This window comes from Panicum virgatum, chromosome 9N (genome assembly GCF_016808335.1).
Source record: "Panicum virgatum strain AP13 chromosome 9N, P.virgatum_v5, whole genome shotgun sequence".
Taxonomy (NCBI): domain Eukaryota; kingdom Viridiplantae; phylum Streptophyta; class Magnoliopsida; order Poales; family Poaceae; genus Panicum; species Panicum virgatum.
The window spans coordinates 79,987,441-80,008,510 of NC_053153.1; the positions used below are offsets into that span (position 1 = coordinate 79,987,441).

At 48.5% G+C, this 21,070-nt stretch overlaps 3 protein-coding genes across 3 annotated transcripts; all 3 read left to right on the top strand.

The window, feature by feature from the left end:
* Positions 1-6,970: 6,970 nt before the first annotated feature.
* LOC120690184 (F-box/LRR-repeat protein 10-like) lies at positions 6,971-9,940 on the top strand. The gene is made up of 4 exons (XM_039972756.1): positions 6,971-7,259; positions 7,365-7,570; positions 7,842-7,935; positions 8,266-9,940. Exons 1-4 carry the CDS (start codon positions 7,068-7,070, stop codon positions 9,685-9,687), a joined length of 1,914 nt encoding a protein of 637 aa, XP_039828690.1. The 5' UTR covers positions 6,971-7,067; the 3' UTR covers positions 9,688-9,940.
* Positions 9,941-12,939: 2,999 nt separating this feature from the next.
* Positions 12,940-14,227, top strand: LOC120692091 (glutathione S-transferase F11-like). Its single transcript, XM_039975306.1, has 2 exons — positions 12,940-13,236; positions 13,523-14,227. Exons 1-2 carry the CDS (start codon positions 13,035-13,037, stop codon positions 13,993-13,995), a joined length of 675 nt encoding a protein of 224 aa, XP_039831240.1. The 5' UTR covers positions 12,940-13,034; the 3' UTR covers positions 13,996-14,227.
* Positions 14,228-16,682: 2,455 nt separating this feature from the next.
* On the top strand, positions 16,683-18,873 carry LOC120689397. The gene is made up of 5 exons (XM_039971682.1): positions 16,683-17,379; positions 17,635-17,879; positions 17,931-18,162; positions 18,233-18,687; positions 18,832-18,873. The coding sequence occupies exons 1-5, from the start codon at positions 16,683-16,685 to the stop codon at positions 18,871-18,873; spliced, it is 1,671 nt and encodes a 556-aa protein (XP_039827616.1).
* Positions 18,874-21,070: the final 2,197 nt, after the last annotated feature.

Genomic DNA, 21,070 nt, shown 5'->3' on the forward strand with positions numbered 1-21,070 from the left:
CCTCCGGCCGATCTACTAGCTACTACTAGTAGTGGTAGTGTAAATGCTGGCGCTGCCTGCCTGACCAAAGTGACCATACCCCATATTCTCTACCTGCTGTCCCCTTTGATGCTTTTCCCTGCCATCTCGTTACGCTCGTCTCATTACTTCGCCTAGTTACTCCTTTGCAAGTCCCAACTACCTACCCACGGGGATCTCGCTTTGAGGCTAGTAGTGTTATACGGGTGTCATTAAATTTATTGATATAATAGAAGAAAATTTATTGCCATAATAGAAGATAGAGAATGTCGATTGTCATGAGATATAAGAGATGTGTATTTATAGTTTTGGTAACCGTGTGATGATACTCCTCATTAAGATTGACCTGATTTACAGTATAGACACCGCGACTAAATACAGTGACCCTCGTACCCTGAGTCTTGGGAAATAGTACTGCCAAATACAGTGACATAATCTATCAGAGGTAGTTGGGAGTATACATGATGAATTACTTTAATTTCATCAGCCAACTCTTTTGACTATGTAACCATGGGAGTATTGTATGCGTAAGCAAGAAAATTTGAAATGCCCTCTCGCTCACAGCTTGGCCAGATGAATGTTTAATGTATTTGGAGTTGAACCACCAAATCCTGAGTCACCCCAGTAATGCAACCGCATGCATGGTGTGCGGCTAGCCGTGCTTGCTGTCTAATGCCTTCTACCATATATATGGTACTAGATCGATTACAAGAGTGATAGAAGCAGCACTCAGTTTTCATCACCGTTTGTGAATTTTTGTTGCTAGCATTATATATTTGACTTTGGTTTTCAGAGCTTTGCTGGCATTTCATTCAGGACGTACGTCTCTTATTGTCCCAATCCTCCACTCCACTATCAGGCTCTACTCTTTGCAGATTACTGGTTCTTCATGTGGTTCACTATGGAGTATGATCAGCGCTATCTTTTTACTTATACAATTTATTAATAAGACACAATCTATATTGGTCTTATCGGCTTCGGAGTTTTTTTTGTACTATATATATCATGAGATTTGTTCTTGTATGGTTGGTTCAAATGAAAGTAAGACAAGTCACACATAGGAGACCTGCAATTTCTGGGGGGTATAGCAAACAGCAAAGAAAGCACTGTGTCATCCGTATGATCCATGTTCAAAAGAACGTTAGAGCAAGCCGGACCTCGTGCTGATCCACTGTAGTTGCAGGTCTCTCTCCAGCTTCCTGCGTGCTCCGATGCATGCATACCAATTTCAAAATGGATCGGAGCTAGCCTACAGCATGAAGACATGATTGAGAAAGAGGCAGAGAGGAAGGGGGAGAAACTGCTCGCTGGAGCATTTACAATTTGTAGAGCTTGGAAGCTGCAAGGTAGTACTGGCCGGCCCCGCCGGGATCATTAATACACAGAGATACCGGTACAGTAGTACTCCGAGTCCAGCGGCATGGAAGATGGACGGTTGAATTTGGGTGCGTATGTCTCGTGCGTAACCACTTGAATTTATGTTTTTATTTTGTTGTGTAGGAGTACTTGTATTAGAAGAAAAGGTACGTGAGTGGCTATATACATAATCGTTATATTATTTTTGAATTCAGACGTGAGTTTTTGAAGACTGGTAGTGGGATGCATATTTGTAATTCATTGCACAGTTATCTAAATCAAAAACTTGATAACCAAGCTGAATTTGTGTTAGGGATGAAATTCTCTTATTTTCCATGAAACTCTATACTCTATTCTCGCTCCTCATAAATATCGTACCACATCATCAAAATTAAATACCCATGAAACTTCATCATGAAAATTAAAAGCCCATGAAACTTAGACCAGTCTTAATGGAAGTGTCATCGACACAGTTCACCCAGTGAAGTGTCATGGCTCTCACATTTCATGGCAATTCTCCTCATACTATTGGTACATATTATAAATTTAATACTCTTTGTCATTCACATGACTCTCCCACTGAAATTGACCTAAGAGCCATTTCAGATTTATTTCTTATGTAGTGTAACTCATTTATTACAAGCTAAGTCAGATAGTACAGCCGAGTATCAGATTGATCAAATCAAGTCACCGGTGCCCTTAGTATACTTATATCTTTGGCTATGGAGATATATACACAAGACATGATCAAGTAAAGGAGCATACATTCAAGTGTATGAGAAACTGACTGTCGCATATGCATGCATTCATGTTGCAGGCCTCCAACAGAAATCCAAGGAGAATTATCAGGCCAAGCAGAGCGTGCCTGCAGGAGCCCTGGAGGCTTGGCTTCGCCGTAGCTACTATACTGTCTTTTACAGGCTGCACTCCTGTTTCTACTCGAGTGGTGGACAACTTCTCATCACATGTAAAACATTACTATTGTAGTAGAAGGCTTTTGCACAGCAGGTTGCGCAAATTCGATGTATACTGCTTGTCAACGTGATTTGTATGTTCGTTTCAAGTGCCAAGAAATGCAGGCATGAACATATATAGGACGATGATGCATGGACAAGTAATCAACTAGTACTACGTTGCAACACGGATTTTTTCAAACACTATACTAGGTAAAAACTGCTCCCGAATGGAAGGCAGGCATAAGCGCTAGGCGCTAGCATATGAATAATGCTCACATTTTACAAGTATATACAGTCTGCATATACATATAGTCGCTCATACCTCAACAAGATCTCAAGTGAAGAAGAAGAAAAGGAACCCAGATTGTTGAGAGTGCGACCGAATCTACGTATGAAAGAGTACTAAGATATTGGCACGGCTCAATCAGAAGCACCAGAGATCTCGCGGGCATCACACCACCCCGTGGTCTCTGAGTGAGCCGAGCCAACATCATAGCTACTATTTCATCCCATCCTTTCCTTTTGCAGGCCTGCAGAGAGTGGTGATGGAAAGTAGGAGCACACACATGCCAATTTGCCATGGCCATGCAGAAGACGAACAGCGAAGAGTAGCTGGAGAAGAGAGGAGGAGAACAGAGTTGGAGCTGGAAGAAGAGAAGGGGAGAGATGGATGGATGGGGGCTGGGCTGGAGAATGGAGGGGGGACGGCCGGGCTCCAAGCCTCCAACTTTATGCACCTCTTGTGTGGGTGGGCATTCAAGTCCCTCCGGCTACCAAATGAGTAAGACAGGCTGCGGCATTAATGGAAACCAGGGCCCTGTCTGTCTCTCTCCGTCTCCAACATGGTGGAGGAGTGGAGTAGTACATGGATGCATATGTAGGTGCAACCACATAAATGAGATTCCCCGGGCCACGCCCAGCTTTCTTGCCCGATCTGACACCTAGCTTGCTATCGATCGCTGCATCCTGAGCCCTGCATGTGTGTGTGAGCGCAAGCAGGAGTGTGCCCAGCGACTACAACTTTGTCTGCCAGTCTGCCTGCGTCTGTTCATGTGTGAGCGAGAGAGAAACGAAACCCTAGCTAGCAGCTTGCTCAAAAAAAAAAAAAAAGAAACCCTAGCTAGCAGCCATGGCGGGTGGCGGCCGGCTTGGGAGCGCAATTTCTTTCTTCTACCGACGGGGTCTCCGGGTGAGGACGGTGAAGAACGTCCATGCTTGAGGTTGCGCGGAGGCTGGGGATCGGAGTAAATGTGTTACGGATCGGAGGCGATGCGATCGGGACGTGCGTTTAATTTCCACCATTTTTCATCGGTTTCTCAGGAGTCGTTGGAGGCGCGGATAGATGAGGACGATCCCGAGCTTTGATGATGGAGCTGCTGGCTGAGATATGGATGGATGGTTACAGCTAGTATAGCATTTACTATGGGGGCGTGACACCATGCATGGGTAATTACTCATGCGGTTTCAAGTTCGAGCCACTTTCGCAGAAGACGAGGGGGGCGCCGGAAGAAAAGGAGAACCAGGCAGGAGAGACGTACTCGTTGGTGACGGAGGACGAAGAACTGGAGCAGCTAGGGTTTCATTTCCTTCCACGAACGTGGAATAGACAACTTCGCCCCTGAAGTTTGAGTCCGTCCAAGTTTTCAAAGCTCCTTCATGGAATCAAATATTCAAATGTCACCAAATGTCACCGAGCCTACTTGGACTGCCACATGTGTGATTTTAGGCCAGTTTCAATGAAAATTTTATAATATTAAATATTATTAATTTTGCTAACATGGTAAGGAAAAAGAAGGATGAACTAATGACCTATGGAGTATTGTTTCACTACCGGAGATCAATTTTCCAGAGATGGTGGGAGTTGGAACTAGTCCTTGCGGTTAGCCACCTAGAGCAAGGCTAATATAGACGCTCGCTCGCTAGCGTCTCAGACTTCGACTCATAGCGGTGACTGGGGGGCCCACATCTCACACAGGAATGGCAGTCAGTAGCTGTTGCTCTATCTCCTCTCCGCCAGCTTAAGCGGATGAGTTAGGAGACGCTCGTTTATTTTTCTCTCTTAATTTTTCCCTCCGCCACATTGGATTCCGCCTACTCGTTCGTCCATCAGTATACTTGCTCTCACGTCGGGGAAGGGTCAACCGTGCCTGACGTGGCCGGCAAACGGTAATCCAATTCTACAGGCGCGCGCTGCAAGGCTTCCTGGCGCATGATGCACAGCCACCGCCGCGCAGCTGTTAATTTGTACCCACCCTCACTGTTTAATTTTCACCCACCCCCACGTGAGTGAAGTCACATGTATTTATTTTCTTTTCATTTTTTGTTTTTCCTTTATGTTCCATAAGTGTTATTATTTTTTTTTCTTTTCCAATTTTTTTTCTTTTACCTTCTAGTCTGAAGTTTTCTTGACAACTTTTATATGGAAATCATACTAAAAAATTATACCAAGACGTGTGCTTAGAAGTTGCATGATAAATTTGTGTGTAAAAAGGTTGTGTGAGAAATCTTCCATCTTGATACAATTTGTGCTGAAAAGTTATCCTCTATAAGTTAAATTAGAAAACTAATCATTAAATTTTGTATGTACTGTGAAAATTGTGCTAAAATATTATTAAAAAAATTATGTACATCATAAAAGTTCTGATAAGAATCTAGCTTTCAGTGAAGATGTATACTTGCAAATTATATTTATAAGTTATACTTTCGTCATTAGCACATATTTATTGTAGTAATTACAGTAGTAATTTAGTGTCTAATCATGGTATAATTAGGTTTATTAAATTCATCTCATAATTTACAAACAAACTATGCAATTAGTTTTTTGTGCATAGTCGATGTGATAGTTTTTGAATTTTGCATCTAAACAACACCTAAACACGAAAGTCATCGAGCACTGCTGTCACTGCGCAATTAAACAGAGCATTGCCTCCCGTAAAATTTTTGAAAATGCATCTTTCTACATTTAAAATACTAAACATAGACTAATCACAAAAATAATTACAGAACTCGTCTGTAAATCGCGAGACAAATCTAATGAGCCTAATTAATCCGTCATTAGAGGTTATTTACTGTAGCATTACTGTAGCAATTTAGCATCTAATTACAGCCTAATTAGGTTCATTAGATTTGCTCGCCATTTACAGACAGCAGTCGCAATGTGTTTTTTATTTCGTCTAGATTTAAGTCTCCATACAGGTGCCGGAAATTTTTTTTGGAATTTTGTAACCAAACACGGCCCATAGCCTGCCTTGAATCGGCGCGTTTTGAACCGGAAGACTAGTTGCATTGAATCGGCGCCGGCCAAGCCGGACGGAGGAACTAGTGGCCGGCCGTTGGCGATCCAGCACGGCGAGACAAAAGAGACAAGGCGACGTCAGGCCGCGGCGGGTGCTCCGTCGCCGGCGGTGGCCGCTGCAGGGGCCACTGGGAGCCAGCAGACACATCGACGCTCACCGACTGGCATCCGGACGCGCACGCAGACAGCGAGGGTCCTAGTCCTAGCGGTTGCAGGCCCGGACGGGGGGAGGTGGTGGTTAATGCGAGGCGAGCTGAGGGCTTGGCCGGGGGAATCTCGTCCTGCCTGCGGAGCAGGACACCCCGGCCCGGCCGCTCTGGGGGCCCGTCCCCGGCGTAAATGCGGCGTTGGGCTGCCGCGCGCGCCATCAACCCGTGCCGTCGTACGCCGGTCGTCCCTGCCGGCCTGGTCCAGGCCGGCGTTGCGTTTCTTGCGGGCGACAGCTTGCATGGGGAAGGAAAGGTGGAGTGAAGAAGACCAAGCTAGCCGAGACCACCCACACCGCGGTCAGGCAGCCTGCGCCTGTGATTTTTCTCAGCAGCTTGTGGGCAATCTTCATCTTCTCTTCGTCACCCGCCCGGCCGCCCCGCTCGGATTGGATTAGCCACCCTAGGCAGCGGCTAGCGCCTTCAGGATCAGAACCGCAAAATCGCATCTGCGCAGACGAAAGACAGCGCGGCCCAAGCTTCTTTCCCCACGCAGATCGAAGTTCTTTTGGGCCTAAACTTTAAAGTACGAAAGCCCAATACAGCAAAACTCAGGCCCAGAGGCCCGGAAGAACAGCGGTCAGATTGCACTCTTATTTTTCCTTTTCTTTTAATTCGGAGTGCATACATTTGTTACTTTGTTTTGTTTCAAACTTGCTGCAAAAGCTACTGAATTTTTTTATACCAGCCGTACGTGTTGACTCCTGGCCTGTGCAAGCATAAACAATCTTTTCGGCAAAGAAGCTGTCGCAGAGCATCGGTGACGTACAGAACCCTCCAAGTTCTTTCTGTATTCCACGGTTTACTGTAAATTTAACACCCTTTTTTTGTTTGAGTTCAAAAATCATTACGACGCTGCTTGGACGAGCGAATAAGCTTAGACCGAGAGAGAGAAAAAAAAGAGAGTTTCATCAGTCAGTTTCAAAAAAAGAAGAAGAAGAAGAGAGTGTCGTAGACGAGCAGCAGCAGCAATGTTACCCATCACATCAGTAGCATGGGCCTCAGCCCGCACGGCCCGCGCCGCAACCACCCCGATGCGGCGGGCGTGGGCCCCGTGATCCGATCCGAGACGAAGCTTCCGCGAAGCAGCAACGGGCTCATCTCATCTGCGCCTCCTCAAAAACCGCCATCTATCTTTCTCTCTCCCACCGTCCCACGACACCTCGCATCTCCTCCCCACCAACACCATCGCAGCAATCTGCCTGCCTGCCTGCAATCCCATCCACCACCACCACCATGTCCCCGCCAGATCCGATCGAGCCGTGCCCGACGCCGCCGGCGATGGACGCCGCGCTCCCCCCCGCCGTCGTCGCCACCATCCTCTCCCGCCTCGACGTCCGCTCCCTCCTCCTCGCCGCCGCCGCCTGCCGCGGCCTCCGCACCTGCGCCTCCCACGCGCTCGCCTTCCTCCCCACTTTCCACCTCCTCGTCCGTACCCTCACGTCCCTCGCTCGCGCCTCCTCGTTTCCGCTTCGCCGCGGCTGAGATACTAACGAGCTTCTCGCATCGCTTGTATTTTTTTGGTGATTCAAGGAGGTGGCCCTGACGCATGACCTGCTGCGCCCGTTGCTGCCGCCCAACCCGAGCCTGCGGAGCCTGCGCCTGGACTGCGCCCGTCTCGACGACGACGCCATCGGCTGCCTCGCGCGCTCCAGCCTGCACGAGCTGCTCCTGCTCAACTGCGAGAACATAAGCGGCCGCTTGCTCTCCAAGCTCGGCACCACCTGCAGAGATCTCAGGTACTGTATTCTCCAGAGTTTATATTGTCATGACGATGTTCCTGCCTCGCCTGCACTGGCACCGGCAGTCCGGCACCTGCACGCATAATCGAAGCCACTTGTGCAACAACCAATATCATGAATGAATCCGTGTGCCATTTGAGGCTTGCTTATGTGAAACGCAATGCGCCAGCTGCACTATTAGCTCTTATGGCATCCTCTGTTAGTTTCAGTACTTCAATTGTACTGTGTGATACTATGGTGCTGATTGCATATTTTCTTACGGATGCAGAGTGCTGTCTCTCAACTCTCTTGGTGAGCGTAGGGGGCTGGTGGTAAATTTCTCTGATCTACAGGAATTGCTCAATGGCTGTTCTCAGTTAGAGGTAGGTTAAAGCTTATACCTCGTTGATTTCATTCACCTGTGTGTCAACAGATTAGTGGCAATCATTCTGTGATTTCTTTGCATGAATTCAGGAAACTTTGGAGGTCAGCCCTTAATATTTTAATTGTCCAATTAATTAACAAAAGTCAAACTCTACAGTTTACATACAGAGATCTGCATCTTGTTTTATATGTTAGTTTTAGCCGGACCCATCCTCATAATGTTTATGTAAATCATTGACGAGCAACTGTGATCAGACTTTACGTCGAATGCATACCTTTACTAATCTTGAATAACCCTGACATTGTTTTTTTTTTCTGTACATTTCCAGTCACTGAGATTGGCACTGGATTTCTCAACTTTTGATGACCCCAACTTCGGTCGTGTGTGGGCATCTGCCTCCGAAAGGCTATCATCTCTTGAGATCGGGTATATTCCAATGACGATGTTACTTGAACTTCTGACAGCAGTTGTGGAAGTACAACAATGCATGGACTATGTTAAGACACCAGTTTTCTTTCCTAGCCTTCAAAAATTATGCCTCACAGTGGATTTCATAACTGACCATTTGATTGGCTCCATATCAGTCGCCCTTCCATCATTGACACATCTGGACCTGCAGGATGCACCAATTATAGAGCCTACATCTTCATCAGATCTCACAAATACTGGCCTTCAGCAAATCAATCCACATGGTAAACTGAAACATATCTCTCTCACGCGGAGTCAGGAGTTTTTAGTAACATCCTTCCGGCGAGTGAATGATCTCGGAATCCTGCTAATGGCTGATAAGTGCTCAAATCTTGAGAGTGTATGTCTTGGTGGTTTCTCCCGTGTTACAGACACTGGTTTCAGGGCAATCATTCACTCTTGTTCTGGTCTTCATAAGCTTAGGGTGTCTCATGGAAGCCATCTAACTGATCTTGTTTTCCATGATATTATAGCCACTTCTCTTTGCCTGACACATGTGAGTCTGAGATGGTGCAAACTCCTAACTGATGTTGGAATTGAGAGGTTATCGTTCAACAAGGATCTCAACGTACTGGATCTTAGAGACTGCCGCAGTTTGGGTGATGAAGCTGTAAGAGCTCTCAGCTGCCTCCCCAAGTTGCAGACATTGTCGTTGGATGGTACTGATATTAGTGATGAAGCATTGAAATATCTGGGACTTGGAACATGTCCTCTAGCTTCCTTGTCTTTGAGGGGTTGCCGGAAGCTAACAAATGATTCTATTCCCTTGTTATTTGCTGGGTCTGTTAAACAGAGCTTGCAGGTGTTGGATATCTCAAGAATCCCAAGTGTCACAGATGATGGTATCATGTTGTTAGCAAGGAGCCGAACTCCTCTGATTGAGCTCCGAATGCGAGAAAATCCGAAAATTGGGGATGCTGCTGTGATGGCTCTTGCATCCATGCAAGTTGATGGTGGAACTTATGGCAGCAGCTTGCAGCTGTTGGATCTATACGACTGCGGTGGGATTACGCCACTTGCAACCAGATGGTTTAAGAAGCCATACTTCCCAAGATTGCGGTGGCTGGGAATAACAGGTAGCCTGAATAGGGTTATGGTGGATGCCCTGGCTAGAAGCCGGCCTTTCTTACACATGGCGTGTCGTGGTGAAGAATTAGGCACTATGCTCTGGGACACATATTCTGACTGGTATCGGCACAATGACGACGATCTGGATGAACTTGAGCAGTGGCTTTTGGAAGGCGAACCTGTATCAGATGATGACACCATCATGGAAGAATGAGGAAACGGTTTAGCAAACTGTTGTCGTGTGGCATAGTTGCTTATCCAAATATGATCACCTAGCTTGAATCAGCTGTGTTAATCTGTTATTGTACTAGCAGTTAGATATTCTCATCATACCATTCCTTGGGTAGTTGTTCCTTGTGTGTATGCCTGTATGGCAAACCAGACGTTGATATGTATGTTATTTGGATTCTGATATTGTATATGGAATGTACTGTTTCCTAATTCAACTGTCAGGTATTTGCCCAGCAGATTTTGCCCTGGTCCAGTTATTTCGTAATCTTACCACATACGGCAGTCGTAATTTGTAAAGCTGCGTGCTGTTTTATCAATTTGACATCCATTCAAGCATGAGCTATGTTACATGGTGATGTTCTAATGGTTTCTTACGTTTCTATGATTACTTTTGGTGTAATTGGTGAGAGTAATCCATCCTACTCCCTTTGGTCACAAATAAACCAATTGATGTTTAATATTTCGGTTATATAACTTACTATGTTATTCCTCCGTTCTTATTTATAAACCTTATTTTGTTTTATTACTATAAGCATCTGGCCAAAATGCTCCGTTGTTGTACAATTGTTGCGATACCAATTTGATGTTATTAGATTTCTATCTGAAAATACTTTCAATTTAGTAGAGTGAGAGTACTTTCCCAATATTTTTGTTAAACTTACTTAATAAAAGGTACTAATAACATATTGTATGTTGAAGACTGCCAATAGTCCATCTATAAAAATAGCGAGATCCGTCCCACTTTTTCCCCTATCTTTCCTGCTCACCCCTTATTAGCTTGAAGGCATCTATTGCAATTTGCTAATACACTCTTTCTTTTCCCGATGCATACTTAATATTGTTAGAATGTACTTCCACGTCCCAAATTATTAGTCGTTAGATACATGTTATATCTAGATATATAACAAAATTTATATATTTACAAAAGTTAAGACGACTAATAATTTGAAATGAAGGTAGTAGGGACTAGGGAGTTTGTACTTACTCAAAAGTTATAATTAATTTCAAGCCCTTGTGTTTCAAAAACGTCTCATATCTTACTTGCATATTTCTCTTTCCTCTTCAATGACAAAAAGTGAATCTAAAAAAGTCGTATTTTAAGTTGATTTGGATTTTCAGATCACACACCTGAAAGTGAATGGGATGACAACAGGCTGTAAGGTGCGGGTAGAGCAAATACCCGTCCATGATAATATCCGAAACTATAAGATACACCTGTACCCGTAGTGGGTAAACTTTTATATCCATACCTGTACCCATCGGGTATATTAATGATAGCATAAATAATTTGTAATTTGGTCGTATAGACTAGCACATTTTGAATAAATCTCCCATACAATCGAATGCAAAGCATTAGTAAAATAAAGAACTAAACGGATCATCTTGCACCATTTTTTTTTATCTCCCACATCTATTTTGTAGTTGTATGTAAGTGAATACGTTCAATTCTAGTTAAGTATTTTATCTAAAAAATGCAACAATGATCATATATTTCACTACAAATAATAAGCAAAATGTTAATGTCATTTTCACATCTATTAGTTCACTACAAATTATATAGTTCATACAATTACAAAAAAATAATATATAAAATTTGTGAAGAATATTTGTTCACTAGATTATTTATTATATTTCGGATACCCGTTGGATACCCGCGGATAAAAAAATTTGTTCATGTTGTATCTGGGTATAGTATACTCGTATATCTACACATGCCCTCAGCTGTTGGGTTAGGTACCGCAGGTATCCGCGGATGTGCCAAACATAAAGAGTCCTTTACCTGTATACTTTTATGTAAATTGGTCGTTATCTTTGTATCTCTAAAAAATTCAGTCGCACCTCTATACCCTCACCCAAATTTTTGTTTACCCCTATGCCCTTCCATCAATATTTTGTTAAAAGATAACGGTAGAGCGGCCCTAACCAGTGGGACCTACCATTGGAAATGACCATATTGCCCTTGTCCATCTAATACTCCATGCACGGTTCCCCTCTCGTTCTCGCGCACAGGAAAGAGTGCCACCCGCCGTTGCCCCCTGGGAGCCGCGCTGGCCGCCTGCCGCCGGCGGCTACTGGGAGCCACCCGTCGCCAGACACTGGGAGCTGCGCCCGCCGTCCGCCGCCGTCGGCAGCCGAGCCCACCCGCGCGCGGGGCCGCCCGCCGCCGGCCACTGGGAGCTGCGCCCGCCGTCCGCGCGCGGGGCCGTCCGCCGCCGCCGGGAGCCGAGCTCGCCCGCGCGCGGGGCCGCGCCCGCCGCCCGCCGCCGCGTGGTGCCGCTCTCTTTGGCGGCACTGTGCTGCAGCTGCGGCCCGCAGAGCCGCGCGCAGGGGCTTGGGGCGGCCTGTGATGGTGGCGGCAAGCAGGCGGGCTGGCGGTGGCGCAGCTGCGTTCCGACGTCGTCTGCGCGCGAGCGAGCGGAAAAAGGGGATGGGGAGGCGTGGAAGCTCACCGTGGGTCAGGTTTTTCGCGTCGGTGGGCGAGGATGAGGATCGTATGAGCAGATCGAGGGAAGGGGAAGAACTCTGTTCTTGGTCTGGAGGTTGAAGGAGGGCTGCGCGCGCGCGATAGAGATGGCCGATGGAGGAGGAGAGAACGTCCTCGACGGTCGACGCGCATCCGTTCGCCGGTTCGACGACTCGTCGCCGGTATGGGTGCGGCCGCAGTGGGGGCGCGATGGCGCTCGTTCATTGGCCGCCCTCCCCTCCTACCGACTGGTCCTGCTCTCCTCTGTCTCTGTCTAGCGCCTCCCCCACCGAAGGTTAAAAATGTAACCTCCACCACCACCGTTAGCCACGGTTATCCTCTATTCCGTCCAAAAAACGTACAGAGGTAAAAGAAAAAAAACGCAAGAGCATAAGTGCAACTGAATTTTTTAGGAGTATAAAAGTACGATCAATTTACCTAAAGGCAGTGTTTAGATCCCTCAAAATTGGGTAGAAAAGGACACATCGCACACTGTAGCACTTTTCGTTTGTTTGTGGTAAATATTGTCCTACCATGGCCTAACTAGGCTCAAAAAATTCGTCTCGCAACGTACATCAAAACTATGCAATTAATTTTTTTATTTACTTACATTTAGTACTCCATGCATGAATTATTTGCTATATTTAATATTTCGATGTGATGGGAATGTAATGGAAAATTTGGATTTTGGGGGTTTTTTTTTGTGCATCTAAACACACCCAAAGAGGACTCAAACATAAACGGACCCAATATAAACAGGCCTTCCGCCTTCACTATCGGCAGCGTAACTATTCTCCGAGTCTCAGAGAATCTACCTTATCCCATCGACCCGCTCCTTCGCTTAGGTCTCCGACGGCAGAGAGGCGATGGCGGCGCCTGTGACGGTGTACGGGCCGGTGATATCACCGGCGGTGGCGCGAGTGGCGGCCTGCCTCCTGGAGAAGGACGTGCCATTCCAGATCGAGCCGGTGGACATGTCCAAGGGAGAGCACAAGTCGCCTTCCTTCCTCAAGCTCCAGCCCTTCGGCCAGGTTCCCGCCTTCAAGGACCACCTCACCACTGTCTTTGGTACCTTACCTCAATCTCACATTTCTTCATCTACTACTGCTGCATCTCCACTAGTATGCTTGCATTCTTGTAATGGTTCAACTGTTCAAGGCATACGCATCGCAGGTTCCTTTCGTTATAAATATGCGAAACTTACAGATCCGCAATTTTGCATGTTTTCCAGTTACTTCATGAAGCAGAACTTACAAAGTTTGCAAAATTAGGATATTATATAAGTGAATTGCATGCCTAACTGATAAAAAAAATCTTTGATGGTCGTAGTCTTTATGCGCTGTATATTTGGCAGAGTCAAGGGCCATTTGCCGTTACATATGCGACCAGTACACAGACCATGGCAACCAGGCCCTCCTTGGCAAGAAAGAAGATGGTGCGGTTGGCCGGGCTGCCATCGAACAATGGATAGAGGCTGAAAGCCAGAGTTTTAACCAACCAAGTTTGGCTATCATCTTCCAGCTTGCATTTGCACCAATGATGGGCAGGACCACTGACATGGCCGTGGTTGAGCAGAATGAAGTGAAGCTCACTAAGGTGCTTGGTGTGTATGACCAACGGCTTGGGGAGAGCCAGTACTTTGCTGGTGATGATTTCTCCCTGGCCGACCTTGTGCACTTGCCCAATGCCGATTTCCTTGTCAACAGGACTAACAAGGCTGGGTTGATCACTGAGAGAAAGAACCTGGCTAGGTGGTGGGATGACATTTCAACGCGTCCTGCATGGAAGAAGGTTATTGAGATGCAGAGCGCACCAAGGCCCTCTTAGAGTCTTCTTTGTTTTTTTGTTTTTTTTTGAGCATCTTGTGATGGCAATTAGTTGCATTCATCTTGTTTTGTCATCAACTTGGTCCGGTTTGTACCATTTCATGTTCTGCTATCCATCTTTATGCTATGGTTGATTATATGTATGGCTGAATTTTCTATTTCTGATCCTTGACTTTATCCATGCTTGTACAATTATCCATATGGTTTAGCAATCAAGATAATGAATAGCCTGATTCTGTTGCAAGTGCACTAACTCAAGAGCTTGATTATGAATGTATCCTCCCTCGTCTCACTAACATGCAACTACTGAATCAACATATTCTATACCTATGAATTACCAAAAGTATGGTGCACTATTCTGTAACTTCAAGTGGGTTATTCTAGTTACCTGTTTACATGTGGTCCAGACCTTCAGCTGTTGTTGCAGTTGAGTGTCACATATGCAAGGTGGTGCAAGAGCGGAAATGTTTTGTCTTGTTTTCTAATCCATGAATTCTCTAACTGACAGTGTTTCAAATAAGATAGCAACGTTTATGTTTTCTGGCTTGCAGCAAATCCTGATGTACTCAGCCACTCAGGCAAACAACACTGGTCAGATAAAACCATAAAATTCTGGTGATAACAGCAACTATGTGAGCAATTGAAGGACTATATAGTTATGGGACCCAGGACAAATTGAAGGCATGGTTATTGGAATTTGGTTCTGGAGAAACGCATAAGAATTTTTTTAGAATTTACTGATACTGTAAGCTGCTATCGCTACAGGTGAACCTGAAGACATAGAGATAGTGACTACTCATGTTGCTTGGAATGAACTACAACTTCTATCAGCCTTTTACTTTGGTTCAGTGGATTTTCCCATTCATTTACAATCCCATCTATTGCCATTTTCAGTAATCTCATGTTGAAGAAAAAAACTGCTCATCAGGTCATTTCATACTTTTACATGCGTTAGTTCTGACAACTCAACTCTATTTTTATAACTACTGAAATTCCTGGTTTAAGCATAAGCACATGCTGCCGTATCTTTATTCTATTTTAAAGTCTAAGCACATGTAGACATGTCCTTTGTTCTTAACTTGCATCCATTTGATATTTAGATTCTTACCCCATTCCTGGGACACGGCTTTTTGCCCAAAACCTTATTCTTGTACCCTGACAGAAGTTACAAGGTCATCTTTACCAATGTTACTTGATGCCATTATTTTTATTTATCTGAAGCCAATTCTTATAAGTCATAACACATGATCATAGACCTATGCATTGTGCAGTCTCCCAAACTTCTGTTCCATATATTGGATGTTTCACTGCATAGCAGAAAGTCTGAACTTTTTTTTTTCTCGAATGCGCAGGAGAACTGCACATCAATATATTAAGAAGGAGAAAAAGGGGGTAAAGAGCCCCCAAAACAAAAAGGTTACAGGGTTGAAGGGTTTGTAACACACCCTGGAAACACCTTAAATCGTTTCTCTTAGATTACAACTAGGACAAGACCAGACCAGACCACGAGCAACAGTTAGGAGGTAGGAGCCAGGGCGAGGAGATAGGAATCTCCTCGAGCCCCTGCTACAGACCATAGGTGAGCTTCTTCTCTAAACTCTGAGATGACCCGGGCTAAGGCAGGGGTTCCTCCATCAAAAACGCAGTAGTTGCGATGCTTCCAAACTAACCAAGCTCCTAGGATAATGATGGAGTTGAATCCCTTCCTTACATGACCAGAAAACCTGCTGCTTGCTCCAGCCCACCAGTCTATAAAAATCAGATCGTTCAACTGTGGAGCGACAGCTTGTAGACCAAAAATCTGCAGAACGCTGAACCAAAATTGTCGGGTGAAAACACAAGATACCAGCAAATGATCTATTGTTTCTCCAACCTGGTCACAAAGAGGACACATTGGTGGGTGATTAAGGCCTCGCCGTGCTAGTTTATCAGCTGTCCAGCACCTATTGTGAGCCACTGTCCACAAGAAGAATTTGCATTTCCCCGGGGCCCAACTCCTCCAAATTATTTCCCAAGGACTGAACTGAGTAGCTCCAATAAACAATGCCTCATACGCTGATTTGGTGGAGAATAATCCAGAATTTGCGAACTTCCAAATATGAGTATCTTCCACCTCCGGCTGCAGTTCCACATTGGAGAGAAGCTCCCACAAGTGAAGGTATTCAATCAGAACCGGGACACTCAATGCACCTTTAATATCTGAGATCCATCTCCTACCGGAGAATGCATCATAAACCGACCTTTTCCTTGCTCTGACTGCTATAGCACTGAATAGATGTGGCAAGGCCTGTTTTAAGCTCTGACCGAGTAGCCAACAATCTGTCCAAAAACGAGTATTTTTGCCATTACCCACTATTGTTTTGACAGCCACTGCAAAGAAGGATTGGACTTTATCCTGAGCTTGGATGGGGATAATAGCCCATGCTTTTTCAGGTTCTGTTTTCTGTAGCCACAAGCACCTTAGTTTCAGGGCATATCCCATGTATTGAAGGTCAGAGATGCCAAGGCACCCCAAATAAATTGGTCGTGTGACCTTAGGCCAGGCAAGCAAGCAATGGCCCCCTCTAGCATCTTTTCTACCCTTCCAAAGAAATCCTCTTCTTATCTTGTAGGCCGCATTCGGCGCCGCAGCCCCCGACCTGAGGGGACCAGACCCTAGAGGCGGCGGCCGCAACGCTCCGAGAGGCGATGGCTCGGGGGGCCCAGTCGGCCCAGCAAACCCGAGCGCAAGAGGGCGAGAATGACGCCGGTCAGAGTGGCGCAGTGGTGGCCACTTGGGCGGACGCCGAGGAGGAGGCCGGCCGGGGCGGTGCGGAGAACACCGCCCGGCCGGATGCCGAAGTCGAGCCCGGCCAAGGCGCCACAGATAACGTCGCCCGGCCGGATGCCGGGGATGAAGCCGGCCAAGGCAGCGCGAGTGATGCCGCCCAGCCGGAAGCAGGAGGTGGAGGAAGTGGTGGGGATGCGCAGGAGCGTCCCACCAGCCGAGAAGAGGGAGGGATCCTCGCCCCCGGGCCCCCAAGGGCTGGGGTTGAGGGTGCCACGGCAGTGGCGACGGTGCTAACGGTGCCAGTGGCGGGAGAGACCCTCGTCCCAGAGCTCGCGAGGGCCGGGGACGAGGGTGCCGCTGCGGCAGCGACGGCGCAGATGGCACCGGAAAACGTGGCACCGGTGGTGGAGCTGCCGCTGAGCGAGGAGTATGGGGAGTCGGAGGATATCGACCCGGCCGCCGCGGCTAGCGCCGCCGCCCGGATCGCCGAGTTCGTCTCGGCTTCCGAGGGTGTCTTCGGCGCGGGGACGTCTGAGGGGCCCGGTCATGGGGCCGACTATGTGATTGTTCAGTCCAGGGTCCCCTCGGATTTTGCCCACGCCGAGCGGGAAGAAGGTGGCTCCTGGCGAGCGCATATTATCCCCCGGATTTCACCCATGCCGAGCAGGAAGAGGGTGACGCCTGGCGAGCACATATGGCTATCGGGGCCCAGATCGAGGAGGACCTCTCCCGGGTTCTGAATCTCTTTTCTCAAGCGAATCGAGATGTCAACAGCGTGAGTGTCCTGTTTGCCTATTTCCGGTTTCGTGCATATGATCTCCACTCACGTTTCTTCATCTACAGCAACTTCTGGCCATGTCGCGGGATAAGAGCAACAGCTGTCGCGGCTGTACGCCAGGGTGCACTGGCTCGATCGATACAACGCCACCCTGGTCACGCAGCTGAATGAGGCCAACGCTCGGTCCGACCAGGCGACACCCTTGGAGGCGCGGATCCGCGGGCTGGAACGCGAGCTGGCCCGAGCCAACAGCGAGCGCGACGCGCAGCGAGCCGCGGCTGACCAGAAGGCCCAGGAGGCCGAGGCGCATGAGGCCGAGCTGCGGCGAGCTAGAGCGGTGCTTGAGTAGAAGAGTAAAGCGCTCGAGGCGAAGGAGACCGAACTCCAGGGCGCGGAGGCCGAGCTCCAGCGCAAGGAGGTTGAGCTCCAGCGCGAGAAAGCGACCGTCACCAGGCTCGCCGTCACTCTCACGGAGAAGGACGTCGCCCTTGAGGCATGGGAGGTAGCTGTCCAGGAAGCAGAGACCGCCCTCAAGGATAAGGATGCCTCCTTGTCCGCGTCCCAAGAGCGGGCGGACGCCGCGCAGGCTGAGCTGGAGGAGGCGCAGGGGTGTATCAAAGGTAAGTATCCGAGATTTTGGTTTAAGTTGATCCTTGGTTTGCCCAGACTTATCTTTGTTTCCTCGTTCAGAGCTAAGGAAGGTGGTGGCGGACGAGACCGCAGCGAAGGAAGCCGTCCAGATCGTGCTCACAGTGACGCAGGGTGAACACACAGACCTGGAGCAGACCGCCGTGGCCGTGTGCCAGGAACTCGAGGGGGAGGGAGCCTCATCCGGTAGCTCGGTGGCCAACCGCCTGCGATCGCTGGGCGGTCGGGTGGCTGAGCATATCAGAAGCGCCTTCCGCCTCGGCGTTCAGAGGACCCTCGGCGTGGCCTCGACGCACTACAACATGGACCTCATGCGGGTATCGTCGGGGTACGTTTTTGCGCCCGGCGTCGAGGGGGATGCCGCAGCGGCTGCTATGGATGAGGCCGATGCCCCCGTCGAGAGTTTCGCCGCCGCCTTGTCCAAGAATCTTGAGGACGACATCCTCCCCCTAGCCGAAGACGACGCTGCTGAGGATCCTCTGGGCCATGGAGCCCATGTAAATAAGTCAGTATTTTGTCTTAACTATATTTCTGGGTAGGAAAAATAGTTAATCTGTATTGACAGTGTGGCCGATCGAGCCCTTGTGCGTTCGAGCCCTCGTTTTCTTTACTTTATTTCCGTGTTCTCGTGTGCGTTTTAGATAGGCCTTAGCGAGGAAGTTTTGCGTTCAAAAGCGACTTAGGCGTAGGGAGGTGAGTGGGGATGCCGTATCCCGGAGGCGTAGGCGGTCCCGCGGCTTGGCCGATCCCGTTCCATAGTCGTTTATGCCTTGCGTCGGCCTTTTCTAAGTATGCGAGAAACTTAGATACGGAATTTTTTCGAAAAAACGTTGGCGATTTTGGGGACGTACGGGGTTCCCCCCTAGTAGCCCCCTAGGGAGTCTTGGCTTTGCCGAGGGTAAAGCCGAGCCTACCTCAGTGTTTGTGCGCATCCGAGCCCCCGAGGGTTCGGAAGGTTCCCAAAAAAATAAATAAGTAAAGCATATTCTTTATTGCTTTGGGAAATACAAGTACAAATACAAACTATTTACAAATAGCTTGGAATTTCAAGGATAGAAGCGATGTAGCTGCTGAATGTTCCAAGCGTTGGTGAAAACTTCGCCATTTTTGTTAGCTAGCTTGTATGTGCCAGGCTTGAGCACCTCAACGTGTATGGGCCTTCCCATGGCGGTGAGAGCTTGTTTCGTCCTCTGTTGTCCTGCCAAAGTCTCAGCACTAGATCCCCTTTGTTCAGGTCTCGGCGCCGAATTCTCTGCGCTCGATATCTTCGCAGGGATTGTTGATAACGTGCTGAGTGTAGGAGCGCCACGTCTCGAGCCTCGTCCACTTGGTCTAGCGAGTCCTCGCGAACTTGCTGGTTTTGCTGCTCCTGGTAGGCCTTGAGCCTTGGCGACTCGTACTCCAAGTCTGTGGGGAGTATGGCCTCGGCGCCATAGACGAAGAAGAACGGGGTGAAGCCCGTGGCTCTGCTCGGGGTTGTCCTCAGGCTCCAGATAACCAAGTGTAGCTCTGTCAGCCACCTTCGGCCGAGCTTGTTCAACTTGTTGAAAATCCTTGGCTTGAGGCCTTGCAGGATCATGCCATTGGCACGCTCCACTTGGCCACTTGTCTGTGGGAGTGCCACAGCTGACCAATCCACGCGTATGTGGTAGTTATCGCAGAATGCCAACAATTTTTTGCCCGTGAACTGGGCGTCGTTGTCAGTGATGATTGAGTTCGGAACCCCGAACCTGAAGACTATGTCGGTGAAAAACAGCACGGCCTGCTCGGACTTGATCTTGCCGATGGGCCGAGCCTCGATCCACTTGGAGAACTTGTCGATTGCTACCAACAAGCGAGTGAAGCCCCCGGGCGCCTTCTGCAGTGGCCCAACGAGGTCCAATCCCCACACGACGAACAGCCACGTGATGGGAATGGTCTGTAGAGCGTGAGCCGAGAGGTGTGTCTTCCGGGTGTAAAACTGACAGCCCTCGCAGGTCCGCACGACGTCGGTGGCGTCGGCGACCGTGGTGGGCCAGTAGAAGCCCTTGCGATCTGGTGAAGCGACGAAGGCCTCGTCGGAGTCCTCCGCTTGCCCTTGTCCGCGCTGGTTCGGTGGGACCGGCTTCTTTCCTTTCTTCCCCCCGCTTCTGCTTCTTGGCGGGGGTCTTGGTCTTGCTATTGTTGCCCTCCGCAGGCGCATCTTCCTTGCGCTTGCTCGTCTTGTTGTCAAAGATGGCACCGACTGCCTCCTCGTCGGAAGCGAAGTTGGTGGCGGCATCGGACAACTCGTTGGTGCTAGTGGGACGGCTTCGTGCAAGCTCGTGCACCAGGTTCCTGCACGTCGTGCCTTCGAGAAAGGCGTTGATGACCTCGACGTTGGTGACGCTGGGGAGCTCAGTGCATTGCTTGGGGAAGCGTCGCACGTAGTCGCGCAGGGACTCGTTGGGCTTCTGTCGACACCCTCGGAGATCCCAGGAGTTCCCGGGGCGCACGTAGGTGCCCAAGAAGTTGCCCACGAAGATCTTGACTAGGTCGGCCTAGTCATGGATCTGATCCGTGGGTAGATGCTCGAGCCACGTTCGTGTGGAGTCAGCGAGGTGAAGAGGAAGGTTACGGATGATCACGGCATTGTCCGTTGCACTGCCCAGCTGGCATGCCAGGCGGTAGTCATTGAGCCAGACCGCGGGATCGGTCTCTCCCGAGTATTTGACGAGGGTAGTGGGCTGTCAAAAGTGTGGCGGAAAGGGAGCGGTGCGAATCTCCCGACTGAACACACGGGTGCCCGGAGGCTCCGGTGACATGCTCCTGTCGTGCTCAGGGTCGAAGTGGCTACCCCGTCGAGGGGTGTACTTCCTCCCGTTGATGATGTTGCGGGCGTCGCCGTCATCGGCGTGGCCG

What these genes read in the sequence shown, in the direction of transcription:
- LOC120690184 (XM_039972756.1), top strand. Translation starts at nt 7,068, where the DNA reads ATGTCCCCGCCAGATCCGATCGAGCCGTGCCCGACGCCGCCGGCGATG. An exon ending in TCCCCACTTTCCACCTCCTC is followed by an intron (nt 7,260 to 7,364) that starts GTCCGTACCCTC and finishes TGGTGATTCAAG; the next exon opens with GAGGTGGCCCTGACGCATGA. An exon ending in ATGGCTGTTCTCAGTTAGAG is followed by an intron (nt 7,936 to 8,265) that starts GTAGGTTAAAGC and finishes GTACATTTCCAG; the next exon opens with TCACTGAGATTGGCACTGGA.
- LOC120689397 (XM_039971682.1), top strand. Translation starts at nt 16,683, where the DNA reads ATGGCTCGGGGGGCCCAGTCGGCCCAGCAAACCCGAGCGCAAGAGGGC. An exon ending in CCACGCCGAGCGGGAAGAAG is followed by an intron (nt 17,380 to 17,634) that starts GTGGCTCCTGGC and finishes TCGCGGGATAAG; the next exon opens with AGCAACAGCTGTCGCGGCTG. An exon ending in AGCTGCGGCGAGCTAGAGCG is followed by an intron (nt 17,880 to 17,930) that starts GTGCTTGAGTAG and finishes ACCGAACTCCAG; the next exon opens with GGCGCGGAGGCCGAGCTCCA.
- LOC120692091 (XM_039975306.1), top strand. Translation starts at nt 13,035, where the DNA reads ATGGCGGCGCCTGTGACGGTGTACGGGCCGGTGATATCACCGGCGGTG. An exon ending in CCACCTCACCACTGTCTTTG is followed by an intron (nt 13,237 to 13,522) that starts GTACCTTACCTC and finishes TATATTTGGCAG; the next exon opens with AGTCAAGGGCCATTTGCCGT.